This window comes from Papio anubis, chromosome 14 (assembly GCF_008728515.1).
Source record: "Papio anubis isolate 15944 chromosome 14, Panubis1.0, whole genome shotgun sequence".
In the NCBI taxonomy this organism is placed as follows: domain Eukaryota; kingdom Metazoa; phylum Chordata; class Mammalia; order Primates; family Cercopithecidae; genus Papio; species Papio anubis.
This window is the reverse complement of record NC_044989.1, coordinates 27,778,594-27,806,027: the sequence shown is the minus strand read 5'-3', so window position 1 is coordinate 27,806,027 and position 27,434 is coordinate 27,778,594. Positions and strand designations below refer to the sequence as shown.

Genomic DNA, 27,434 nt, shown 5'->3' with positions numbered 1-27,434 from the left:
TAAGAGCAAGAAAGAAAAAGCAAAGCAAAATAGACACTCAACCGAAGGAAAGCATATCCACAAAGCACAGCACATGGGATATTAAAGAGCTTTCAATATCTTTACTCTTCCCCCTAAAAGCTCTATCTCTTATCCCCAGATCCATATAATATCCTTAGCCTAAACCTACATTTAGTAAACATCCATTGTTTCATGTCCAACATCCATTCCCCCCTTGCTGATAACATCAACCCAAATTTTGTTGGGGAGACTTCCCTTCCCCATTCTCAGGCATGAGTTTTGAGTGAGAACCTCCAGTTCTCTATAAGCTCTATAGGTCCTCACTATCTAACCCCATCAACATTGCCTATGCACTTAGCTCAATGTTTGCTTCAGCCATTGGACACATAACCAATCAAACCCAATGAGATAAATAAAGACATCAGCTGGGACTGCTGAGAAATAAAGGCTTACTTTCTTCCTATAATAGGATAATATAAAGTCTGAATTGGAGTAACAATTTTTTATTTATAAGGGAAAAAGACTTGTGAACCTGCACAGATATGGAGACTAAAAGTTAACACAATGGGAGGCAGAGCAGAGAAGAGAAGAAATGGGAAGAAACCAGGTCCTTAAATGACATTATTTCAGCCACTGGACCAAGCTTTGTCTGATGCTCAATTCTGGACTGTTGAGTTCTCTAAGCCAATTAATTCTCTTTATAGTTAAAGCCAGTTTGAATCAGGTTTCTGTCACTTAAAAAAATGGAAAAAAAGAAAAGTAAGAAAATAAAAGAGTGCTGACACACCACAATACCATTATCACCATTTTACCTCTTTAGGGGAAAGATCAGAGGAAGAGGCACATGAGCTCTTACCAGGCCATATAACTATTCAAGAGCACTTCAACCAAAAGTATGGATTTGGTGTGGGTTTTCTGCCAGAAACAAAAGTTGAGTAGCTTCCTACATTTATCTGCAGAAAAATCTACATAGAGAATTAATCTATTTTTACTAACCCAACAATGATTATAATGATTTTTCTTAAGGAAAAAATAAATAATAAGGAAATGAGGAAAAACAGAAACTATATTTTTGTATATTACAACTCATTCAATAAATTCAAGTTAAAATGGATCTGAAATAGGTATCTGAGATGTTCCTCATCCTACAGCTTTTCAAACACCAATAGGGTATTTGATTCAGTGGGTAATCAAGCGAAACTTATAAAAAAAGCCAACAGTCCCATTGAAGGACGTAAAGGAGAAAAATGAACAACTGTTCCAGACTAAATAAGGACCCTTTGATTACTGACATGTGTCTTTGATTACTGACATGCACACAATGAGCAGTACCCCAGCCCTTCTTTAGCACTGAGCTTAGACAGGAGGCCTTCGCTGGCTTCACGGTCCCTTAAACAGGAGATATTTTTACCTTTCCTCCACTTGACTGGAAATATTCAGCATGTACAAGCTGTCCTGTGGTATCATATGAATGCTGGCTCCATGCCACACTGGAAATGTGTGCCTCTGGCCAGTAAACCTTTACATCTTTTGTATACATCCTCTCTCCAGGAGACTTAAAATGGGTCCCCAGAAGGCAGCCATGGTGACTGCCTTCAAACCATTTATCAACTTAGCAATACACAACGATTATTGTTTCATCAACTGTCACTTCCTTAAACTACTGCCATCCGTCTCTAGCCCCTAAACCCATTCCTCACCAGTTCTTTCAAAATTGTGGTGCTTCTCAAAGTCAACTAAATAAAAGCATCTGTTTCAAATGGTACCATCCAAACAGCCTTCCCTGGGTCTCAGGATAAATAATCATGAAGACATACTCTCTCCAACGAAGTGCTTCACAAACCTTAACAAAACCGTAACACCCCAAGCTGCCAATTTCTACTGCCATCAACTAACTCATCGTCGAACAGACTAGGTTTCTTTTTATTAATAAAGAGTATTTTACTTTTTAAAAAATCCCTTGATAGAAGGCTGTCAATATGCAATCTTCATTAACCAGGGAAGCCTGATTTTTCCCTACAAGTATATGAACCTTTCCTACCTACTACTCTAGCTTCCACACTGGCTATCATCAGAATAACTGTGGAAGCATCCTAAAAAGACAGAGTATCAGATATAACCCTCTGATACACTGATCAAGTACACCTGGGGTGAGATCTGCTCCTTGGTCATACATAATCTTTTCACGATTTTGGAGTCAGGTTCAGGCATTCAGATAGCAGGCAAAACCCAGAACACTTAATTATTTTTCCAGTGAATTTTCTCATTGTGATTAAAGGCCCAAATAATTTCATATAAACTCGCTAGACCTTCACATAATCCATTGACTAAATGATGGTTAAAAGCTCCACTCACTAGAGCTTTCTACTAGTTGCCCCATATGTATTCCCAGGAAGTTACAGATTGTGTCTCCAGACCTCTGGTCCATTTCTAACAATGATTACCCCTGGAATCCAGAGCTGCCCATATGCAGGGCGGAAAAACATCTTCAACCATGGAGAGCCAACATCACTCTTGCTCATTTCTGCTTCTCCTATAGTACTGAATTTTACTAAATTTGATCCTTTCATCTGCCTAGATCTGTAATATCATCCAGGCTCCCCCTGAGATCCCAAAGCCCCTGATTTAATGTCACTTGTGCCCTAGGGGGGAAAGTGCCAAATAGCTTACTCAATGGTGTGATCATTCTCAAATTGGACATATTTATTTGTGTTTAATTTTAAATCATCATCTTTTCACTCAAATGTTTTTGTGATGGTTTCATTAAGATTAAGGAATTATGGAGCATTTGTAAATTGACCGCCTCAGCCTGCAGACATGCTTTCTTTGACCCACACAAATTTTTATTTGAAAATCTTTAAACAAAGCATACACACTTCAGCAGGTCACAATCCTCACCAATTCCAACTGTTTTATACCCACTTTTTCATTCATTTGTGTTATCTGGGTACACTTGACTGGCTCCTGCAGACATTTGAGTTCGTAGCCCCTGCTACAAATAAGATTATTGAGATTTTGGGGCATCTCCTAAAAAGACTGTTTATTTCCTCTCATGGTCTCTTCATTTATGGTAGATGTATCAGGTGTTTATTGGTGTCATGTAAGCAAAAGAATAGCTGAAGTTTCTCAGTCATTGAAAATTAAAGATAAAAAGAAACCTCTCCTATTCATTGCACCCACTAATGTTCATAAGAAATCGCTGAATGTCTAGGTAATATAGTTACTTCATATCACTCGCCTTCTATGAGATTATAAAGTATGGGAGAACAGGAACAGTATCTTACTCATCTCTATGCAAATACTGTGTTAGACATTATGGGTTATTCAAAGTGGGCACTCAAACTATTTTTCAAGTGAATGATCACCACTATTCAACTCATTATAAACAAAATTGGGTATATTAAAGATCCAAAACATTTTCCAGGGTCAATAAAGATACTGGCTACTGGGAGCCAAGTTAATCTGTGGTTATTAGCAGAAGTAGACAAAAGAAAATTGGACAGCAATTCTGAAAATACAATATGCAATATGACTAATTACAGTCATCAATCACAAAGTTTGAACAATCTGAAAAATAGTATCTTAAAAGCATTCTAAGACATGACTTCTTTCCAAAGGCTATCACACTTATATCTTATACACCAATAACAGACAAACACAGAGCCAAATCATGAATGAACTTCCATTCACAATTGCTTCAAAGAGAATCAAATACCTAGGAATCTAGTTAACTTACAAAGGATGTAAGGACCTCTTCTGCAAGGAGAACTACAAACCACTGCTCCAGTGAAATAAAAGGGACACAAACAAATGGAAGAACATACCATGCTCATGGATAGGAAGAGAATCAATATGAAGTGAAAATGGCCATACTGCTTAAGGTGTTATGGGTCTGAAATTACCATCCCCATCAAGCTACCAATAGGTTCTTCACAGAATTGGGAAAAACTTTGCTTTAAAGTTCATATGGAACCAAAAAGAGCCGCATCTCCAAGACAATCTAAGTCAAAGAACAAGAAGCTGGAGGCATCCAACACCACCTGACTTCCAGAAGAAACGCTATACTTCTGAGCTACAGTAACCAAACAGCATGGTGCTGGTACCAAAAACAGAATATAGACCAATGGAACAGAACAGAAGTCCTCCAGAAATAATATACACATCGTAGCCATCTGATCTTTGACAAACCTGAGAAAACAGAAATGGAAAGGATTCCCTATTTAATAAAATGAATTATGGGAAAATTGGCTAGCCATCAGTAGAAAGCTGAAACTGGATCCTTTGCCTCACGACTATCTGAGAATTAATTCAAGATGGATTAGAGACTTAAAATGTTAGACCCTAATACCATAAAAATCCTAGAGGAAAACCTAGAGTGGTACATTCAGGACATAGGCATGGGCAAGACTTCATGTCACACCAAAAGCAACGGCAGCAAAATAAAATTGACAAATGGGATCTAATTAAACTAAAGAGCTTCTCCAACAGCAAAAGAAACTATGGTCATCAGAGTGAACAGGCAACCTACAGAATGGGAGAAAATTTTTGCAATCTACTCATCTGACAAAGGGCTGTATCCAGAACCTGAGAACTCCAACAAATTTACAAAGAAAAAACAAACAACCCCATCAAAAGTGGGCAAAAGGATATGAACAGACATTTCTCAAAAGGACATTCATACAGCCAACAGACATATGAAAATGCTCATCATCACTGGCCATCAGAGGAAATGCAAATCGAAAACCACAATGAGATACCATCTCACACCAGTTAGAATGGCGATCATTAAAAGTCAGGAAACAACAGGTGCTGGAGAGGATGTGGAGAAATAGGAACACTTTTACGTACTGTTGGTGGGATTGTAAACTAGTTCAACCATTATGGAAAACAGTATGGCCCGATTCCTCAGGATCTAGAACTAGATGTGCCATATATTGTCATCCATTACTGGGGATATGCAAAAAAGGTTATAAGTATGCTGCAACAAAGACACATGCAGCGTATATTTTATTGCAGCACTATTCACAATAACAAAAGACTTGGAATCTTGGCAAATGTCCATCAGTGACAGACTGGATTAGAAAGAATGTGGCATATACACCATGGAATACTAATACGGCCATAAAAGGATGAGTTCTGAGTCCTTGTGGCAGGGACATAGATGCAGCGGAAGAACCATCATTCTTGGCAAACTATCACAAGAACAGAAAACCAAACACATGTTCTCACTCATGGGTGGAGGAACTGGTTTCCTTGAATCACTTGGACTCGGAAGGGAACATCACACACGGGGCCTATCATGGGGAGGGGGAGGGGGAGGGATTGCATTGTGGGAGTTATAACTGATGTAAACTGTGAGTTGATGGGTGCAGCAGACAACATGGCATGAGTATACATATGTAACAAGCCATGTTATGCATGTACCCTACAACTTAAAATTATAATAATAATAAATAAAAAAGGAATATACAAGCCTGTAATCCAGCACTTTGGGAGGCGAGGCAGGCGGGATCACTGAAGTCAGAGATCGGACCATCCTGGCTAACACGGTGAAATCCGTCTCTACTAAAATACAAAAACTAGCGGGCCAGGTGTGCGAGGCATGCTGTAGTTCATTGAATTACTTGGGAGGCTGAGGCAGGAGAATGGTGTAAACCTGGGAGGCAGAGCTTGCAGTGAGCTGAGATCTGGTCACTGCACTCCAGCCTAGGCAAGTGAGACTCCATCTCAAAAAAAAAAAAAGAATGTAAAAGTAGTTATAAAAATGAAATGAAATTATTATGGCTCAATAGACAAGGTCTAAGGCATACAAAACAGCACATTAAATCAGTTCCCAGTTCATAAAACCTGTATGTGATGTTGATCTTCCTGTTTTTCATAAACCTTATAATTGTGCTTCCAGAAAGCTACCAAGCATCTGCCTCTATGTAGCTAATTCTTTTAATCTTGGAGCTCTAACAAGGAAATAGAGAGTATACTGTGCCAGGATCACTATCTTCTCCAGCCAAAAGCATTATGTCTTGGAGCCAATTTCCTCTTGGTAAATTTTGATCAAATTCCTTCCATTTGCAGCTTCCTTAGTACTGGTAATGGCTGCACATGTCACAAGTTGATATATATGTATATGTGTTTAACAATATACATTATAAATTTAATAATATGTACACCTGTGCACATGAGTAAATACAAGTCTATGTATGCAGCCACACATATATATGCATCCATAGTGGTTCCTGTCTCTTTATGTGATTCTTTGTGACTACCATCCAGGCTTTCTTAATCCAGTGAAAATCCTCCGGTAACAAACATTACTTTGGAACTCTGCATTAATCAACTCTGCTATACTGCTACAATATAATGATAATTAAGGTTAATAATAATTCTGATGCTATAAAGTCTCTTGAATGCTTCCTAACAATCAAAAATAAAGATCAAATTATGTTCTACTTTTAGTGTGAGGGGTATTTTATTTTAAAAATCAATTATTTTAAAAGAACTGGTGGTCCATATATAGCTTATATAGTATATTTTTATGAGTCTGAATATTGAATTAATCAGTATACCTTATTTCCCCACTATTCTCAATACAGAAGAATTTCTGTAATTTTTATATATGACACCTAACATTAATATGCACACATTAAATATATCATATACAGGGGTGACAGATTAACCAGATCACCATATTTTTCAACTACAATGTGTAGTTCCTTAATCCTTCAAGTGCTAAACTAAACTGTTAACTCTCTAGTTGCTCCTGTTATTGTTCAAAATAAAGCATATTTAGTATAATTCACCTTACTTGATGAACAAGGGTCATTCTTGTAAGAACAAATAGCCACTTTTTAAAAAGAGTGATATAATTAGGGACGTTTTAGGTGAATAGGCTACCTGTCCTTAAAATAAATGACACCAGGATACTGTACCTTTACAATCCTTGTTGCTTTTGATAGTTCTTTTCTACTTGTTATACACATATTTGTCTCATTTTGCTATAACTAATGTCATTGCAAATTCTAATCTTCAGTCAAGCATTATACACAATTATCTAAATAAAATCTAAAGATGCCTCTATATGTCATGTATACAATAAAGCACATAGTCCTTATTTCAGCTATTTCACAAAATTTAGAAACCAGGATGGTAGGGGAAACCAGGGTTACTTTTGGTTTGTGACTATGTACCAAGTAATTTAAGGTGCAAGAAATTTGGGACATAGATCCAACTATCAATTTATACGAACTGCAGAGGAACAAAGGAACATGTTAAACTATACCACAGAGATACAATCAGCACAATCTAGTCTGTGGTAATTTTCTAGGACAAATGGCCCTGTTTCTGCAGCTATAAATTGCAAAAAAGGGAAAAAAAAAGATGGAGAAAACCAGTAAGTTAAAAAAGACTTGATATAACAATTAATCGCAATGCATAGATCTTAATTCAAACAATTAGAAATTTGAACACTGACTGGTTATTTGATGACGCTAGGGAATTACTGTCAATTTGTTCAGATAAGATAATGATATTTTGGTTATGCTTTTTAAAAGATTTATCTTTTTGAGTATTATACTGAAATATTTACAGATGAAATGTCATAATATGTGGGGTTTCCTTCAAACTATGATGCTAGGGAGTAAGTGAATAGGAGTATAGATGAAACAAGATTATGGCGTGGCAATTATTGAAATGAGATCCATGGGGATTCATTATACAATACTCCAAAATAGAAAGCTTTTCAAATAAGGGAATTCTACAGTTGTAATTAATTTTGTTGTTTTCATTTCTGAAAATGATACCTAAGAATTATGATTGGATTTCTAAAATGGCTAGTTACAAATTGACAGCCATGACATGATGCTAAAAGTTAAAGAAGGTATGCAATTAATCTGAATTGTTTAATCTGGCTTAAAATTTTATCAGTTTTCAAAACTTCCTTAGTCCTTTATTCTAAATGTTATAAACATTTTAAAATGCATTGTTTCCTTGACAAAGAAAAATTTAACAGGGCATGTTGCAAAATAGCACAAAAATTTTTATCTCAAATTTAATACTTATAAATTTAAAAGTCAAAAAAATACTAATAAAACTAAAAAAATGGACTTAAAGCTCTCTTCAAGAAGTCAAAATCCTTAGATTAACAGACAGTATTTCAATTATTTATGTTTAGTATGAAAACGTTGACAATTACTATTACAGATTTTCTAATTCAGTAAAACACAACTAAGGTTGTCTATGATGTATTCACTATGAACTAGACAAGATACATACATAACATAAATCTATAGCTAATTCCAGAATTATTTCTATTCAGTTCTATTCATATAGCAATAAAAACATATGAACTCAAAAGTTTGAAATAGTTATCTTTTCCTGACTTGAAAATGCTTTTAATTTAATCTGTATAGATTTACTGATTTTGGAGTAGAAACTAGATAGTAGTTGAAAGTAAAATAAATGGTTAACTAATACATTAAATTAGTTTTAAATTAAAGTCAAATCTCATTGAGACACATTTTGCTTTTTAAAAATAATTCCCAGAGGTGCTAACTAGGCTAAAGTTCATGTTAACCTTGGAAACATCTTCAAATTACTAAAATAAACAAGTCTTTTAAAAATGTATCTTTAACCCAGGCATAGAAGTGTGGTCCCAGGTACTCAGGAGGCTGAGGTGGGATCACCTAAGCCCAGGAAGCCGAGGCAGCAGCGGGCTGTGATTGTGCCGCCGCACCTCCAGCCTAGGCAACAGAGTGAGACCCCATCTCTTAACAACAAAAAAAGTATCTTTAAACACACAAATTATATATAATTGTTATGTCAATTAGTGTTTGTGCAAATTAATTTTTTAACCTCCTAAAGAACCACCCCCCTTTGATTTTAAAAAGTGACTGATAACCTCTAGTAAACTATTTTAGATACTTTAAGTAATTAGTTGTCCTTCTTTTAAAAATTCTATAATAATCCAGACTTTACTTTTCAATCTGGCTTCTTCATAAATGTTCTTGAAACATATTCAAGAAACTGTGTTCAATGTGTTGAATGTTTTGTTGATAATAATGTTGTACTTCTATTTTTATAATCCTACCTACTTAAAAACATTCTTAAAATGTATACAAGATCTACTGAGTCATTGTCAATTCAAGGCTAGAAACCATCCTGTGGTTAAAGGATTACATCAAACCAGTGTAAGGGCTGAGCTGGCGTTTTCCTTTACAGGTTTAAATAGCTTGGCTCTCCAAAGCTTGTGTGGGGGCTGCCGTTTGGCATAAAATTCTCAGCAGGATGCAGATAATTTCTCTGAAAAATGTTTTTTAATGGCTAAGGGTTTTTTTTTTTTTTTTTTTTTTTTTTTTTTTTTTTAAAATTTTTTTTAAAAATTTTTTTTTATGGGTTTATTTTTTTTTTTTTTTTTTTTTTTTTTTTGCTTTTTAAAAATGTTAGAGAAAACATATATTAGAACCAGATTCAAAATTTATGAGACTCTTCCTCTGTAATGTGCCCATTCCTGTAGATAACCCAAGTACAGCAGAGCAATCCCAATCCTAAAGACTTTAGTTAAGCACAAAACCTCATTTCTATATGAGTTGAAAGATAAGTACAAAAGTCAAAACCAACTGCTTCAATTACAAAGGTAAATTTACGGCTTCTTTGAAAATACATCCATGTGCCAAGTTCTCTCTGGTAATGATTATATGTTGCCCTTGGTCATTTTGGCCTCCACACCTCTGGTTTTCTTTCCATTTTTACATTCAAATATTACTGTCTTTATTCCCTAAAATGGCCTTGTGAGATAGGTACTTATCAGTTTTATCAATAAATAAATACATAGATCCAGCATAACCCACCTACAAATCAATAGAACTAAGTCTAGAATTCCGATCTGTCTCGCCTGTATTCATTTTCAATACCTGTAGTTCTCAACTCTGGCTATAACACTAGAATTGGCTTTGTTTGTTGTTTTTGAGACAGGGTCTCACTCTGTTGCTCAAGCTGGAGTGCTGTGGTACAATCTCAGCTCACTGCAGCCTCAACCTCCCTGGCTCAAACAGTTCTCCCACTTCAGCCTCCCAAGTAGCTGCAATTACAGGTGCACGCCACCATGCCTGGCTAATTTTTGTGTTTTTTTGTAGTGACAAGGTTTTGCCATGTTGCCCAGCCTTAGAATTGGCTTTCTAAAACCACTGATGCCTACGTTCTACCTCAGACTAAATAAATAAATTGAAATCTTTGGGAGGTACGATCCAGCAATCACTGTATTCCTGATTTCCCCATGAAATAATCACAGTACCACACAGCAATACAAGAAGAGAAATGCAGAAAGCAGGATGGCAGACATGGTCAACATTAAATTATCTACTTGCAAAGCCAAGCTTTAATGTCATTTTCTTTTTTCACCCTACGGTCACCCACTTCCCCACTCCCAAATCAGTAAACACCAAGAAGTCACATAATTTTAGTATTTGCCTACATGAAGTATGTTGGGAACATAAATCCTAATAACTACCAAAACGTATAAAACAATTCTAAATAAAACACCCTCTAGATGATTTATCATTTTATACCCTCTTTAGCTACTGGCTCCCTTTATTATATTTTGTTGCCATTTACTCCTTTCTGCACCTCTATCTTCCAACTGAGATTGTTGTCTTTCATCTCCCTGAAGAATTAGTAAAGGTTTGCTAATGACGAAGTCTCTGCTTTTGTTTACTTGAAAATGGATTTATTTCACTGAAATTCGTCAAGAATCTTTCTGCTAGGTATAGGATTTTAAACGGTTGTTTAGTTTATCACATTAAATATATCACTAAACTGTATTATATCTTTCATTAATGATATTAAGAAGTCAGCTAACAATCTAATGGTTGCTCTTTTGTTTTCTCTGTTTTTTTTTTTTTTTTAGGTTTTTCTCCTTGTCTTTGGTTTTCTGTAATTTGCCATGACGTGTCTAGGAGTAAACTTCTTTGTAGATAGCCATCTTAGGATTAAGTGGACTACCTGAATCTGAGGAATTACATTGATTAACATTTATATGCTGAATATACTTAGCTCTTTTTTAAAAAAAACTTTATTGTAAAATATAACAAATATATGGACAAGTTCACAAAACAAAAATGAATACCTTGATTAATAATAATCACAAAAACAACATCTGTGAAACAGATGGAGCATATGTGCAAAGCTAAGCTTATCAGCACATTCTATTCCCCAGAGCAATAATGTTTACGGATACAATGACCTATATAAGGTAAGTCAAGACAAGTCTCAATTCCAAGACTTTGTGATACCAGACTTTCTCTTCTTTGGAACTTGGTGTTGTGACGTTCACCTAGAAGTACTAGGAGATACTAGGAAGAGCCTAATAATAATATCAGCTTGAGCAGAAGGCAGAGCAAAGCCCTGATGACATTGTTTAAACCCTAAAACTATTCACACCCCCAAGCTAGTTCTTCCCCTGATCTTTACTGTTATATGAACCAATACATTCTTTTTTTTTTTTTTACCTGTTTGATTGTATTTTCTGTCACTTGCATCTCATCATGTTCTAACTGCTACAATTCATCATGTGATTGCCTTTCCTGAAGTAATTTCTTCTTCATTTGAACTTTGTTATTACCTTTCCGATATAGTTTGAATATTTGTCCCCTCCAAGTCTCATGTTGAAATCTAACTCCCTGGAGGTGGGGCCTGGTGGGAAGTGTTTGGTGCATAGGGGTGGGTCTATCCTCATGGTAATGAGTGAGTTCTCACCCTGAATTCACATGAGATCTGATTGTTTGAAAAAGTGTAGCACCCCCTCCTCTCTCTCTTGCTCCTGCTCTCACTATGTGACATGCCTACTTCCCCTGTGCCTTCTGTCATGACTGTAAGATCCCTGAGGCTCTTTCCAGAAGCAGATGCCAGCACCATGTTTCCTGTACAGCCTGCAGAACTGTGAGCCCAAATAGACTACTTTTCTTTATAAATTACTCAGTCTTACATACTATTTAATAGCAACACAAGAACACACTTTCCTTTCTACCTTGTATCACAGTTCCAACCTGCCTTATAGCATAACTGTCTGTAGCCATATTTTCTCCACTTCTAAAGTGTGAGCATGGAACACAGTGCCTAAATATGAGGTATTCAATAAACAGGTATTGAAGAAACTGTGAACGCATCAATGAATCATTAATTTGTGTATCCCTTGCACCTAGTGCAAGCCTTAAATATAAAATAGACTCAATACATGTTTGTAGAAGGAATTAACTAACAAAAAGACAGGAATAATATCACAGGAAGGCAGACGTCAGTACATACACAAATGGGATCTTAAAATAATCCTTCCTGGTGACTAGAATGATCCATGTGGAAGTAGATAAGAGTTGAAGACATCAGTAAAATCATGTTTCCCTTAATATAGGTACAGATGGCTACACAGACAAATATTTATAGATAATGCACATTTTCTTGCTCTGTGAGCTGAAAGGACCTAAATAAAAGCAATGACATCCCAGTAGCAACAATCACACCTAGCACTCAGATCTTGGTTTCTAAGACCTTTCTCCAATTAAAAAGGACAAGGGCTCCCTTGGAGAAATGACTGATACTAAGACTGGAGCAGGAAACTGACAAGATGAACCTAGATCATCTCATAGTGCCAGAAGGTAAGAAAATGCTACAAAAAAACAAACACACACACACATCTATAATGATGGGGGCACGTCAAAGGAATACAGGAACCAAGTGGAAGAACTTCCAATGGCCAAAGCTGGAAGAATTTGAATAACAAAATAAATAACATAGTATCGGACTGTAACCCAAAGTATAAAGTAAATATCTGCAAGTCCACACTGATGTAAACAAATGACTGAATAAATTAATAAATGGAGAGAATAGACAAATCTCCCATGCAGTAGAATTCCAAATAATTTATGCAGACACTGCCCTCAAAGAGGGCATAACTCCCCACTTCTGTGGGTTGCACACAGTGAGACCCTTCCATAGTAAAGTATAAAAAGGGGAAAGAAAGGGTAGCTTTACAGTGTAGCAAACACTCCCTCAAGCCAAATGAGTAAGGTTAACAACAGTGAAAAGTCATATCAATAGTATGTGACTATCAATATGACTTGATATGTGATGAAAATGGCTTTGTACTTCTGAGGTCTTTCTACGAAAGGCCCATAACCACAGCCTAAATATGAAAAAAAATCAGACAAATCCCAACTATTTCTATAAAATACCCGACCAGTCACTCTCCAAAACCATCAAAGTTATCAAAAACAAGGAAAATATGAGAAACTGTCACAAGAGAAACCCAAACAGACATGAGGACTAAATGCAATGTGGAATCCTAGATAGGATCCTAGAATAGAAAAAGGACATTGTGAAAAAATTTTTTAAATCTTAATAAAGTATAGACTTTAGTTAATAATAATATATCAATACTGGTTTGTCAATTGTCACAAACATACCATAGTAATATAAGATGTTAACAATAGGGGAAGCTGAATGTGGGGCACTCAGGAACTCTCTGCTCTCTGTACTGTCTCAGCGACAATTCTGTAAATCTAAAATGAAAACTCTAAAATTAAAACTTTATTAAAAAATAAATAGCCTTCCCTCAAAAGACCCTGTATACCAAGAGCACACAAAGCAAGCCAGTTGTAAGACCAGCCTTTGAAACAAGTGAAGAATATGAAATAATTAATTTAAAGATCCTGAGGGAATATAACCAAAAATCAACTGCACATTTTATTTAAATGTATAATAAAAGTCTGACTTATTATTATTGTGTGGGAGTCTAAGTCTCTTTTTAAGTCTCTAAGGACTTGCTTTATGAATCTGGGTGCTCTTGTATTGGGTGCATATATATTTAGGATAGTCAGCTCTTCTTGTTGAATTGATACCTTTACCATTATGTAATGGCCTTCTTTGTCTCTTTTGATCTTTGTTGGTTTAAAGTCTGTTTTATCAGACACTAGGATTGCAACCCCTGCTTTTTTGTTTTGTTTTGTTTTCCATTTGCTTCGTAGATCTTCCTCCATCCCTTTATTTTGAGCCTATGTGTGTCTCTCCACATGAGATGGGTCTCCTGAATACAGCACACTGATGGGTCTTGAATCTTTATCCAGTTTGCCAGTCTGTATCTTTTAATTGGAGCATTTAGCCCACTTACATTTAAGGTTAATATTGTTATGTGTGAATTTGATCCTGTCATTATGATGTTAGCTGGTTATTTTGCTCGTTAGTTGATGTGGTTTCTTCCTAGCATCGATGGTCTTTACATTTTGGCATGTTTTTGCAGTGGCTGATACCAGTTGTTCCTTTCCATGTTTAATGCTTCCTCCAGGAGCTCTTGTAGGGCAGGCCTGGTGGTGACAAAATCTCTCAGCATTTGTTCGTCTGTAAAGGATTTTACTTCTCCTTCACTTATGAAGCTTAGTTTGGCTGGATATGAAATTCTGGGTTGAAAACTTTTCTTTAAGAGTGTTGAATATTGGCCCTCACTTCTTCTGGCTTGTAGAGTTTCTGCTGAGAGATCTGCTGTTAAGTCTGATGGGCTTCCCTTTGTGGGTAACCTGACCTTTCTCTCTGGCTGACCTTAACATTTTCTCCTTCATTTCAAGTTTGGTGAATCTGACAATTACGTGTCTTGGAGCTGCTTTTTTCGAGGAGTATCTTTGTGGCGTTCTCTGTATTTCCTGAATTTGAATGTTGGCCTGCCTCGCTAGGTTGGGAAAGTTCTTCTGGTTAATATCCTGAACAGTGTTTTCCAACTTGGTTCCATTCTCCCCGTCACTTTCAGGTACACCAATCAGAAGTAGATTTGGTCTTTTCACATTGTCCCATATTTCTTGGAGGCTTTGTTCATTTCTTTTTACTCTTTTGTTCTCTAAACTTCTCACTTCATTTCACTCATTTGATCTTCCATCACTGATACCCTTTCTTCCAGTTGATCGAATCGGCCACTGAAGCTTGTGCATGCGTCACGTAGTTCTCCTGCCATGGTTTTCAGCTCCATCAGGTCATTTAAGGACTTCTCTACACTGGTTATTCTAGTTAGACATTCATCTAATCTTTTTACAAGGCTTTTAGCTTCTTTGTGATGGGTTCGAACATCCTCCTTTAGCTCAGAGAAGTTTGATTGTCTGCAGCCTTCTTCTCTCAATTCATCAAAGTCATTCTCCATCCATCTTTGTTCCGTTGCTGGTGAGGAGCTGCATTCCTTTGGAGGAGAAGAGGTGCTCTGATTTTGAGAATTTTCAGCTTTTCTGCTCTGGTTTCTCCCCATCTTTGTGGTTTTATCTACCTTTGGTCTTTGATGATGATGACCTAGAGATGGGGTGTTGGTGTAGATGTCCTTTCTATTTGTTAGTTTTCCTTGTAACCATCAGGACCCTCACCTGCAGGTCTGTTGGAGTTTGCTGGAGGTCTACCCCAATCCCTGTTTGCCTGGGTATCACCAGTGGAGGCTACAGAACAGCGAATATCGCAGAACAGCAAATGTTGCTGCCTGATCGTTCCTCTGGAAGCTTCGTCTCAGAGGGGCATCTAGCCGTGTGAGGTGTCAGTCGGCCCTTACTGGGAGGTGCCTCCCAGTTAGGCTATTCGGGGGTCAGGGACCCACTTGAGGAGGCAGTCTGTCCGTTCTCAGATCTCAAACTCTGTGCTGGGAGAACCACTACTCTCTTCAAAGCTGTCAGACAGGGACATTTAAGTCTGCAGAAGTTTCTGCTGCCTTTTGTTCAGCTATGCCCTGCTTCCAGAGGTGGAGTCTACAGAGGCAGGCAGGCCTCCTCTGTAGATGAGTGGGCTTCACTCAGTTCAAGCTTCCCGACCAGTTTGTTCACCTACTGAAGCCTCAGCAATGGCGGGCACCCCTCCCCCAGCCTCGCTGCCACCCTGCAGTTTGATCTCAGACTGCTGTGCTAGCAATGAGCGAGGCTCCGTCAGTGTGGGGCCCTCCAAGCCAGGCGTGGGATATAATCTTCTGGTGTGCCATTTGCTAAGACCATTGGAAAACCGCAGTATTAGGGTGAGAGTGACCTGACTTTCCAGGTGTTGTCTGTCATAGCTTCCCTTGGCTAGGAAAGGGAATTCCCTGACCCCTTGCGCTTCCCAGGTGAGGTGATGCCTCGCCCTGCTTTGGCTCTTGCTCAGTAGGCTGTACCCACTGTCCAACATGCCCCAGTGAGATGAACCTGTACTTCAGTTGGAAATGCAGAAATCACCTGTCTTCTGTGTTGCTCATGCTGGGAGTTGTAGACTGGAGCTGTTCCTATTTGGCCATCTTGGAACCTCCCCTCCCTTATTTTCTTAAGAGAAACAAAGGTAAAAGCCCTGTTCACAGACACTAGTCTTAAAATAATGAATTAACAGATTTTTTTAGTAAGTTATTAACCATAACTAACTATTAGTTATTCAGGGTAAGCGGAAAGATGGTTAAGAATTCACAAGTAATCACCATTTCATTTAGATTCAAGTGGAACTTTCTATGAGTAATAAACAAAAATAAAGAAAAAGGACTGGTTTGAGGTACATCTTTTATCTTCCTGCAGAGGTACCAACAATCAGGAACAGATCAAAAGAACAGAAACCAATTTTAAAAGGTGCTTAAGATAAATCTGTAATGTCAGAGGAAAAATGCTTATGATAATATATAAAGTTTAAAAAAAATGAAAAATGTAGACAAACATATGGCCATGTGGCATAGGCAGAAAAACACCAGAAATAAAAATCTACTAAACTGTGAATATTCATCTTTAACTCATTTAAGGTTATAGACCGGTTTTTCTTGGTACTTACTTGTATTTTGAATGCTAATTATTATTATTATTATTATTTTAAAATGCAGCTCTTTGAAGGGAATGATGGAGAGAATAGGAGGTGACAAAGAGTGGATGGATGACGAGAGACAATCAACCAAAGACAATGGGTAATCTTCAAAACTGATTAAATAACTCCTCTGGATATGCATTTTTTCTTTTCTTTTCTTGAGACTGAGTCTCGCTCTGTTGCCCAGGCTGGAGTGCAATGGCGCGATCTTGACTCACTGCAACCTCCACCTCCCAGGTTCAAGTGATTCTTGAACCTCAGTCTCCTGAGTAGCTGGGATTACAGGTGCATGTCACCACACCCAGCTAATTTTTGTACTTTTAGTAGAGACGGGGTTTCACCATGTTGGTCAGGCTTGTCTCGAACTCCTGACCTCATGATCCGTCCACCTCAGCATCCCACTGTGCTGGGATTACAGGCATGAGCCACTGCACCTGGTCCCGGATAAGCATATTCTTGAACTGCAATGGTTTATACTCAACTCAGTACCTCATTTTCCCATAAGCCGTTTTACAAATTCAATAGAGTAAATCAAAACTGGCAACATTTGCTAAATGTTATATTTGCCATTGGATTTCAAAAAATAACTTAGTTTGCCTTTTTTTCATTTGTCTTAGGAGAGTGAATGTTTCTAATATACCCTGTTTGTGCTTTCAAGGTGCTCTGTTTTTCTACAACTATGTTTTTAAAGCCTTGTTTATAACACATGCTTTCAAATTATATGTGTATGCATATGTGTATATATTAATACTCTTCTTAATCTATAATAGCAACAACTTTGGAAAACAGATGAAATCATAAATCATAATTTTGAACCAGGGTTCTTCCACTGTCTTCCTTTAGGAAGTGTATTTTTTAAAAAACAACATCAACTTTCTTCCTACCTCATAAAATGTTTCCCTGGCTGATGAAATAGACATGATAGAAATACAGTAGATTTTAGTTCAACACATAAACCAGTTCTCCACCAAAATTTCTAGTAATTTTCTCATATTCTCTTGGATCATTTACTGATGATACATCCTTTGATTACAAGCTGCATTCAACTCAAGAGAACCAGAGATGCCATGCTAAATAATGTTTTATTTCTACCTTAGGAATATATATATTGGAAGTTAATATCCAGGTTTTCATAAAAAAGGAAGAAGTACAGTTATCTTCATTTTATTAATTTATGTTATTAAACATTTTATTAATATCAAACATTTTAATTAACTATTAATGATTAATTTTATTAATTCTGTATTCTCACCAAGGTGTAATACATGTACATTGTATTTTATAATCTGCTGAAGTCTCTTGTACTTTTGCTTTGAAAGTAAATTTTAAAATTATATGTTCTCAAAATATAACAGAGAGGACTTCCAGGTGGGATGAAGTAGCTCTGTACAGATCAGCACTCTCAATAAGAACAACTAGAAAGCTAAATAAAATACAGAAATCTATTTGAAGGCATTTGCTATCTATGGAAGCAATGAGAACTGGGAGGCTGAGAATCAAGAGGAGAAAACCTCAGGGAGAGGAGCTGATGTCTGCAGCTGCTTTTACCCTGGGGACATTTGCAAATTTAGGGTACAGGAGGGGGGCTGAGAATCCAGGCTATGCACAGTCACAAAACTGCTGCTAAGGCTTAGAGAAACCATTGGAACTTTTTGGCAGAGTGTTGAGAGACCTCAAACATGCAGCCAGTTCCCCTCAAGACTGATGAATTCTAGGGTAGCCCAGGTCAAGAAGCTAAAAATTAAGAAAACGCCTGTGAAAAGCAGAGCAAAGCAATCAGCAGTCTTGTAAGACAACATTTAGAATTTGAGATCCACACTGCTTGTGTGTTTAAATATTTGACAAATGACAGAGAATTCTATTCTAAAGTATGTTGTGGGACAAGGCACTTAGAATTGTTTAGGAACACTGGCCACTCCAGTCTCCCAAGTAAAACCCTGAAGAGCCCTGTCCCAGAACAGAAGTGAACCAAAAGTAAATAGACTCTTACCAAAGCCATAAACTAGCTTTGACTCAGCAAAATCCCTGACTGGATTAAAATGACCAATCAATCACATCAGCCTATGTCCCTATCAGAGGGGACAGTAAACCCTCTCTCTGGAAGAAGACTGCGTTATCTGGAGCCTCTATAGTTTTTTAACTGGAATGCCTGACATTCACTCAAAACTACCAGAAACACCAAAAACAGAACCACATGATCAATAACCAAAAAAAAAGCAAACAAAACACACACACAAAAAATCAAAGGATATTACAGATATTAAAATTAGCTCACGTGGACTGGAAAATAAATATGATTAACACACGCAAGAAAGTAGAGAAAGCCATTTAGAATATAGATGAAAAGATTAATTAACCAGGTAACTGGAATGTATAGAAAATAATCAAATAGAATTGTAGAATTGAAGAACATATTCTCTAAAATTAGGAACTCATGGAGGACCAAGTACGGTGGCTCATGCCTGTAATCCCAGCACTTTGGGAGGCCGAGGCGGGTGGATCACGAGGTCAGGAGATCGAGACCATCCTGGCTAACACGGTGAAACCCCGTCTCTACTAAAAATACAAAAAATTAGCCGGGCATGGTGGCAGGTGCCTGTAGTCCCGGCTACTCAGGAGGCTGAGGCAGGAGAACGGCATGAACCTGGGAGGCGCCACTGCACTCCAACCTGGGTGACAGAGCAAGACTCTGTCTCAAAAAATAAACAAACAAACAAACAAACAAACTGGAAGATAAGTTTGGCATTATCTAGTTGTGCTATTCATTCATGTATTGCCTTTCATCTCCCAAAGCCACTCTGCTTTACCCTGTTTATGCAGTGGGGGCCAGACCCTATAAACATTTCTCTTCTGCCAGTGGGTGCACTGTTCAGCTTGTCAACAGAGAGTGATGGAGGGACAGTGCAAGGCAAAGCAGAGGGAGGAGCTTCTTACCCTGGTTCTGTGTACTTTCCTCCTTGCTCCCATGGTGCAGCTGCCAGAGCCATGTAGGAGACCCTATTAGTGCTCATCCTCCAGCCTGTTTCACTGAAACCAGCCCATTTCCACTTTGCCAGCTCTGGCTTACCAGCACCCAATAGGCCACCTGCACCAATTCTGGCCCACAGCACCCCCAGTGAAGGTCTTCATCTTCCCGTAGCCTGCAGCCACACCCTCTCCAACAAGGAGGTGGGAATCTCAGCTGTGATGGGGCATGATGGGGGAAAGGGACTTCAAAGTTTGTTCCTCTCCCTTAGCCCTAGAATAGCTGCTCCCTACAACTGCTAGTCTTGCATTCTTTAGAGATCTCCTTTACCCCTTTAGGTAAATAATTCTCTATATTAAATTTTCCCTATTCGAATTACTGCTATGGTTACTATCTCCTGACTGGACCCTGACTGATAAACTAATAAAGCTGAGAAACCGCAACTGTCCTATCATCTATACTATATGACCTAGCAAGTCTACTCTTCAATATATATCCATCAGGAATGGATATATGTGCATTAACCAAGACATGTACAAGAATGTTCATAGTAGCAATATTCACAACAGCAAAAAAACTGAAAATAACCTAAGTATCAATCAAGAGTAGAACGGATACACTGTGGTATGCTCATACATAGAATACTATCAGCAATGAGCATGAACAACAACCAAAGTAACTACACAGATGACACTCACAAATAAATATGGAGTGAAAGAAGACAAGCACATAGTTGGATTTCATTTGTATGAAGATCAAAAAGAGGCAAAAATAATGATGACAACGTACGTCAGCATAGTGTTAACTCTGAGACAAGGTGGTCATAGTGATGGAACAGGACATGAGTGAGGCTTCTGGATAGTGGAGATATCATTTATTGATCTACGTGCTACTTACACAGATGTGTTTACCTTTTGGAAATTCACCATGCTTTACATGTGATTTGTACACTCTTCTGTATAAATGTTATTTGTCAATAATAGTTACCTAAGATAGATATATATATATATTATTCATAAAAAAATCAAGTAATATGTTTCCAAGTCCCTGGTACTTACCACACATACCTGAATATGGTAAAGTATCTCTCTCCATGTTCCCACAGTGCTCTGTGTGTATCCCTCTATCTCCACACTTGTCACTCTATGCTGTAATTCTGCTTACTTATCTGTCTTGAGCACTATGTCCAGCTTCAGGGCTAAGGACAAATGTTTTACAGGTCTCAAATGAGGCATCAAACGGAGATTTGAAAAATGAGAGAAGATTCTATTTTAAAATATGTTGTAGGCCAAGGCACTTAGAAGTGTCTAGGCATCAAGCACCATCCATCTGGATAGCGTTTTTCAAGTGTGTGACATGCAGTCCACTTCAGCTTAGTGCATTCTTTGTACATATTTTGTGTACACTGGGGATGGGAACTATTTTGCAAGGACACATTCAGAAGATGTCCTTCTGTAGGTAGCACAGTGAAGAGCAGAGGAGGAAAAGTGACAAGGTGTTGGTACTCTTACATTCTATGCAAGCAGAACAGTCACTGAAGGACTCATATAACCAGTGACTAATACCTGCAGTAACATTAGGTTCACTACCCTGAAGATGTTGTCCCAAACACTAAATTACCCGCAGCTTCCTCAAACCAGGAAGTCAGATAGCAATGGTTTCCAATCTACTATAATTGCAACATGCTTTTCTCATTTAAATTTATGATCCACCCTTCCTCCTTTATGCAACTTTATTTTAAGTTAAAGTGAATTATCATTATTACTTTGGGGGTAAAGAATTTCATAATATCCTTTGAGGGAGCTGAACATACCACAGGGTGTTGCAAAACAAAGGCTGAAAATCACTGTTTCAGAGGTTCTGTTAACTGATTTTTATCCCTCCAAATTTCTCTAAAACCAAATTTTTTTCTACTTTTTAAAATTTTAATCTAAGGCATATTTTCTAGTCCTGGAAAGTTGCAAGTCCCTTAAGGGATACAGAACCTTAAAGGAAATCTGTTCATCTAACAAGCATGTATTGTATACCCCTACATACCAGGCACTCTTCAAATTACCAGGATACAGCAGTGAACAAATCCCACTCTCTCCTGAAGCTGCCATTCCAGTGAAAAGACAAGGATGACTCATTATCCCAGTTTGCCTGGGACTGCCCTTTTTTAACTCTGAATGTGCTGCACTCCAGGAAACCCCTCAGTCCAGGGCAAACCAAGGCAGCTGGTCACCCTGGCAGAGACAGACACCAAACAAGCAACCAAAAATCATCAAATGATGATAGGTGCTTTGAAGAAAATAGACAATGACAAAGATGACAGTGTACTGAAGAGTGTATTGCTATTTTGCACAGGGATGTCAGAGAAAGCCTCTCTGATATAATGACACTTCAAGAAAGGAGAGAACAAGTCATTCAGGTAAGTGGAGGAAGGGTTACAGGTAGAGTGAATAAAAGCGGTCAATAGCAAATGAAAAGGCCCTAAGGTGGGAGTGTGTTTAGAATGTCTGAGGAATGGCAAGGATGCCTCTGTGGCTGGAAAGGGCTGAGCAAGGAGCAAAAGAGTAAAAGAGAAAAAGTTCAAGTTAAAGAAGCAATTGGGTGATAGCTATAGCATAACCTACCCATCACTTAACTTCTTCTTGATTATTTTAATCCCACAATTCCAACCTACAATAATTTTCCTTTTTTATTATAATGGAGACTCTGTCTTAATTTATTGAAGATCCTCTCTTCTCACATCATATATTGTATGTGAAAAACACTATTTATCCCATAGCATTGCTTTTGTTTCAATTATTCAACATTTAATTATATTCTACCTGTGTTTGCTTTTAGATATCTATATCTTACCTCCCTAAAACTTAAGGATGGATTGATTGAGAGACAGGGTACTAGGATTACAAGGCATGAGCCACTGCACCCAGCCACCTCCCTAAAATTTAGACTTCTTGAGGTCAAGTTCCATATTGAATCGTATTCAACACACAGTATGCAAGCAATAAATACTAATAGATATGACTCTTTAATTTGTGTTTTGTTTATTTTTATGCTCAGAATAAAGAACTCTTACAACTGAACGATAAAAGACAATCCAATTTTTAAATGGGCAAAGGATCTGAATAGACATTTCTCCAAGGAATATATACAAATAGCCAATAGGCACATGAAAAGATGCTCAGTATCACTAGCCATCAAAAAAGCACAAATCAAAACCACAATGCGATACCACTCCACTTGTGGGTATGAGATACCACTTCATACCCACTAGGATGGCTATAATCAAAAAGACATAATACCAAGTGTTGCTGAGAATGTGGAGAAACTGAAACACTCATACACTGCTGGTAAGAATGTAAAATGCCACAGCCACTTTTGAAAACAGTTTGGTATTTCCTCAAAAAGTTAAACACAGAATTACCATTTGACCCTGCAATTCCATTCCTCGAAATACATCCAAGATAAATAAAAATATCCACACAACAGTAGTTATAATAGCTAAAACATGGCAACAACCTGCAGGTCCATCAACTGATGAATGGATAAATAAAATGCAGTATATGCACACGATGTAATTGTATTTGGCAAAAAGAAAATAAAACAGAAATACATGCTTCATTGAAAACAATATGCTAAGTCAAAGAGGCCAGTAACAAAGGACAACATATTGTATGATTCCATTTATATGTAATGTCCAGAATAGGCAAATCCATAGAGACAAACTGCAGATAAGTTGCTACTTTGGGTGGTGGTGGATCAGGGTGGGAATATAGGGAAGTGACTGCTAATAAGTTTAAGGTTCCTTTTTGGGATTATGACAATGTTCTAAATTTGTGGTGATAGATGTAAGTTGCACAATTCCATGAACATACTAAAAACCATTGAATTACATACTTCAGGTGAATTGTATGGCATATAAATTGTCTCAGTAAAGCTGTTATTTAAAAAAACTTTTGAGCTGTCTCCAGAATGGAAAATGATACTTCACTGGAAATAATGTTAAGCAAAGGCAAACAGCCTTCTGTTGGAAACATTACTATAAAAGATGGATTCAATCAGTGGTTCCAGTAACAGTTCAGAGTAATCATAAAAATAGCCCAGAGAATTTAATATGTTATTGGGCTCCCCAAAGAATACAATTCAGTAGGTCCAGTAATCTGTATTTTTAAAAGGGTTTTCAATTCATTTTAATGTATATCTAGAATTGGGAACCACTGGACCATTAATGTCCTAACTCAATAATTTTATGAGAGTTTATCTTTGCTATCTATGAGATACCTCTCTATCTAGTATTTTCTATTTATCTGAAAATCTTGAGTTCCTTAATGGAACTCACCTCCCTAAATGAAGAGTTTGAGTTTAGAAAGAGGTGGCCTCATTGGATGGATCACAGCACATCACATATTCCTATTAACCTTATGTGTGTCCTTTACTTAAGCTATCTCAAATCCTCTTTTTTCCAGAAATGATTTGATTTAAATAAATTGAATAAATAAAAGATTACATATATTATATATATTCTCTAAAACTACATTTCTCAAACTGAGATACATTGAAGAGTCCTTTTATCTCAAATATTAATGATATATTTTTGTTTTTAATATATAGGTATATTATAGAATCAAATATAAAATTTTCATGAATTTTTAAGACAAAACCCAGAAACTTCAAAGAAATTCCACATTTGCCACAGGAACTAGTTTAGACTACACTCCCAGGTTCTAAGGGTATATACTCATGCCCTTCTGCAAGGCATACTTCAGGAAAAATCCAAGAAATCTAGGCATTCTGTTCCACTCCATGGGTGATGAAATACCCCTTCATTCAGAACCATATGTAAGCTAGTCAGGTTATTAGTGATTGTGCTCTGAGCACTTCAAGAAGGGGAAAAATGTCTGAACTGAATCCAAGAATTAAACCAAAATCTGTTAACAAGTGAGTGAAAAATCCTTCAGAGGCAAGCGACACTCAGAGAAATGTCTGCTGGGGATCAGGCCTTGTAGTTAACCTGTCTAGTGTTTTAATCAGACAACAATAAACATCAAGTGCAACCTCCAGAACTATTTGGACATCGCCCAGCTAGTGGAGAGTACACTCTGGTTGCTTATCTGGGCTTGCTCAGCCCACTGATCCATGAAGAAGCCCTGGGTAGTCTACCCAAGGCCGTAGATGAACTATCACTAAAGAGGAGGTATTCCCCTAGATTTGCAATCTTTCACTTAGATCTAGTGCTTTGATTTTTGGCTGTTCTTTTTCAGCTAATTTCTCAAAACATTTGTGATAACTTCACTCAGGGACTAACATCTTAAAAGTGGTGTTATAATATCAGGTCTGACACAGAATTATATAAATCTAGGTCAATTTACTCAATATTAAAATAGAAGAGTTGAATAAAATGAATCTTAAGATCCTTTCTAGCATTTAAATTCTACACTTACACAATACTTGCCAATATTAAAGATATGTGCTATGAATTCTAAATGCAATTTCAAAAAAAGAAGTTGTAAACATGACTTTTTAATTCTTTCCATCACGCTGTTTTTTCTTGCATCACCCTAGTTCAAAGCCCTTTCTCCCTCCACTGAAATTTTACAACCATCCTCAATTCTGGTCTTCGATCTCTCCTTATTCCATTATATTGACCACACTGCCATTAGATGATTCTCCCTTCATCATTTCCTTCAATGGCTCCTAGCCCAGCATTCAATGTGCTCCACAGTCTTTTCCCAATTTACCTTTCTAACCTTGTCTATCCCTTCCTTATACTGACTTACACTTCAGCAAACTTGTCAGTGCCTTCTGAAATACATTAGACAAATCCTAGCTTCTTCCAGTGTGCTTATGTCATTCCCCCAATGTGCTTATGTCATTCCCCCACCTGAAATACTCTCTGTCATACCTCCCACTTTTGTTCCATTCTTCAAGAATGACTACAAGTCTTGCCTCAACTACAAAGCTTTTTCTGAGCACCTTCTTTGAATTCCTGAGGCACTTAGCCTGTAATACATCTTTGGCATCCGGCATATGCTACACTCCTCTGGGCAGATTTAATACAGAAGAGGTCTGTGGTAAAATTTCTGTGTCATTTTTTTTTCCACGTAAGACTCTCAGCTTTAATACAAGGTGAATATATAACACATAGCAACTAAAGGGGCCATCTTGAACTCAGATTTTTTTTAATTAAAAAAATTACAGCTCATGTGCAATTATTAGAAACTCCACCACAAATCCACCTTACTCTTACCAACAATATTTTTACAGCTATGTTCTAATGTTTGAGCCAATACTTTAGGTTTGGGTTACTACTTCCTGTTTAATACCTTTAAAGGGCAAGAGTTCAAAGTCAGTCATCAAAACTTTTAATTCTAAAACTTGAACAAGACAAAAAATTTCCAGAAAACAAAACTAAGAGTATAGTTTTGAACAACAATAAAACCTCTTCTAGTATAGGTATCACACCAAACTCAAATTTGAGAAGAAATAAAAAGAGACATTTTGTCTGGTCAGAACCATTTAAACAAAATGGCACGTTTTTCTCCAACTGCCATGCAAAACACACAACTTTTACTAAAGCACATGTGCTCCAACAAGTACCACCACCCTTTCCCTAATAGTGAATATTTCTGCTTCAATTCCAGAAACATTTTATTTCAACTATAAAGTTTCTGGTGTTGCTTGATAAAGAACACTTAATCTGGTCTTTACCCTTCTGATAATAATACTGAGATACTGAGATAATGCGGATACAAGTCCAAATTTGCCACTTTCACTTCTATATAAAAACGCCTTCTTGAAGAGCCAAGAAACGCTCTCCTAACGAGCCCTGTAATGAAGTGTTAGTAAACATTAGAAAATTGATTGCAGGCATGAAATACTACGTTAAAACAAAGAAAATGTTTTCAACATTTCTTTTTAAACTGAAGTAAAAATATTTCAACCAATATGCTAGAGACTTTCATTAATTCGCAATACCCTAAAACTAAACAGCAATGAAAAAAAATCTCTTATTTAACTATTTTGGCACATAAAGAGTTCCATCTATTTCACAGGACAGAGAAAAGAGGGGTGGGAAAAATGCAGATGTGTGACAAATCTATCTGTTAAGCAATTGCTGAAAGCCAATTTTGTTTTCCTTTCACCAAAGAAAGATCATTCAAGCAAGTCTGCAGGACTCACCTGCAAAGCTGAGGGGTCTGGCAGGAATTCAACATCCTCTCCAAAGATAAAATCGGGAGGCAGTTCTGGGTATTGGGCATTGAAAATGATATCCCCTGAAATAAAAGAAAATGACAGGTCCTTTTTATTTCCTTTCTAAGTATGAATATTCTGAAGACTGTATCAGAAAAACTTCTAAAACAAATTTACATAGTTTCAGAAAAACATTTGAAAAGCACTTTCTGGATGATTAATTCTTCAAATAAACTAATATCTTTTTTTTTTTTTTTTTTTTTGAGACAGGATCTCACTTTGTCACCCAGACTGAAGTACAAAGGTGTCATCTTGACTCACTGCAGCCTCAACCTCCCAGGCTCAAGGGATTCTCCCATCACAGCCCCCCAAGGAGCTGAGACTACAGGAACATGCCACCATGCCCAGCTAGTTTTTGTATTTTTATTAGAGATGGGGTTTCGCCATGTTGTGCAGGCTGGTCTCAAACTCCTGAGCT

At 37.2% G+C, this 27,434-nt stretch overlaps 1 protein-coding gene across 15 annotated transcripts in view; it reads right to left on the bottom strand.

The window, feature by feature from the left end:
• The window catches only part of BABAM2 (BRISC and BRCA1 A complex member 2), a 456,088-nt gene that overhangs the window by 328,525 nt on the left and 100,129 nt on the right, over window positions 1–27,434 (bottom strand). For all 15 annotated transcript variants that reach the window (XR_002516866.2, XM_017947401.2, XM_009183905.3 and 12 more), the window contains one exon: window positions 26,945–27,039. Coding sequence is in view for 14 of the 15 variants with exons in the window: in XM_017947401.2 (XP_017802890.1) it covers window positions 26,945–27,039 (95 nt within the window). In the remaining variant the exon portion in view is untranslated. The remainder of the gene's footprint in view (window positions 1–26,944; window positions 27,040–27,434) is intronic.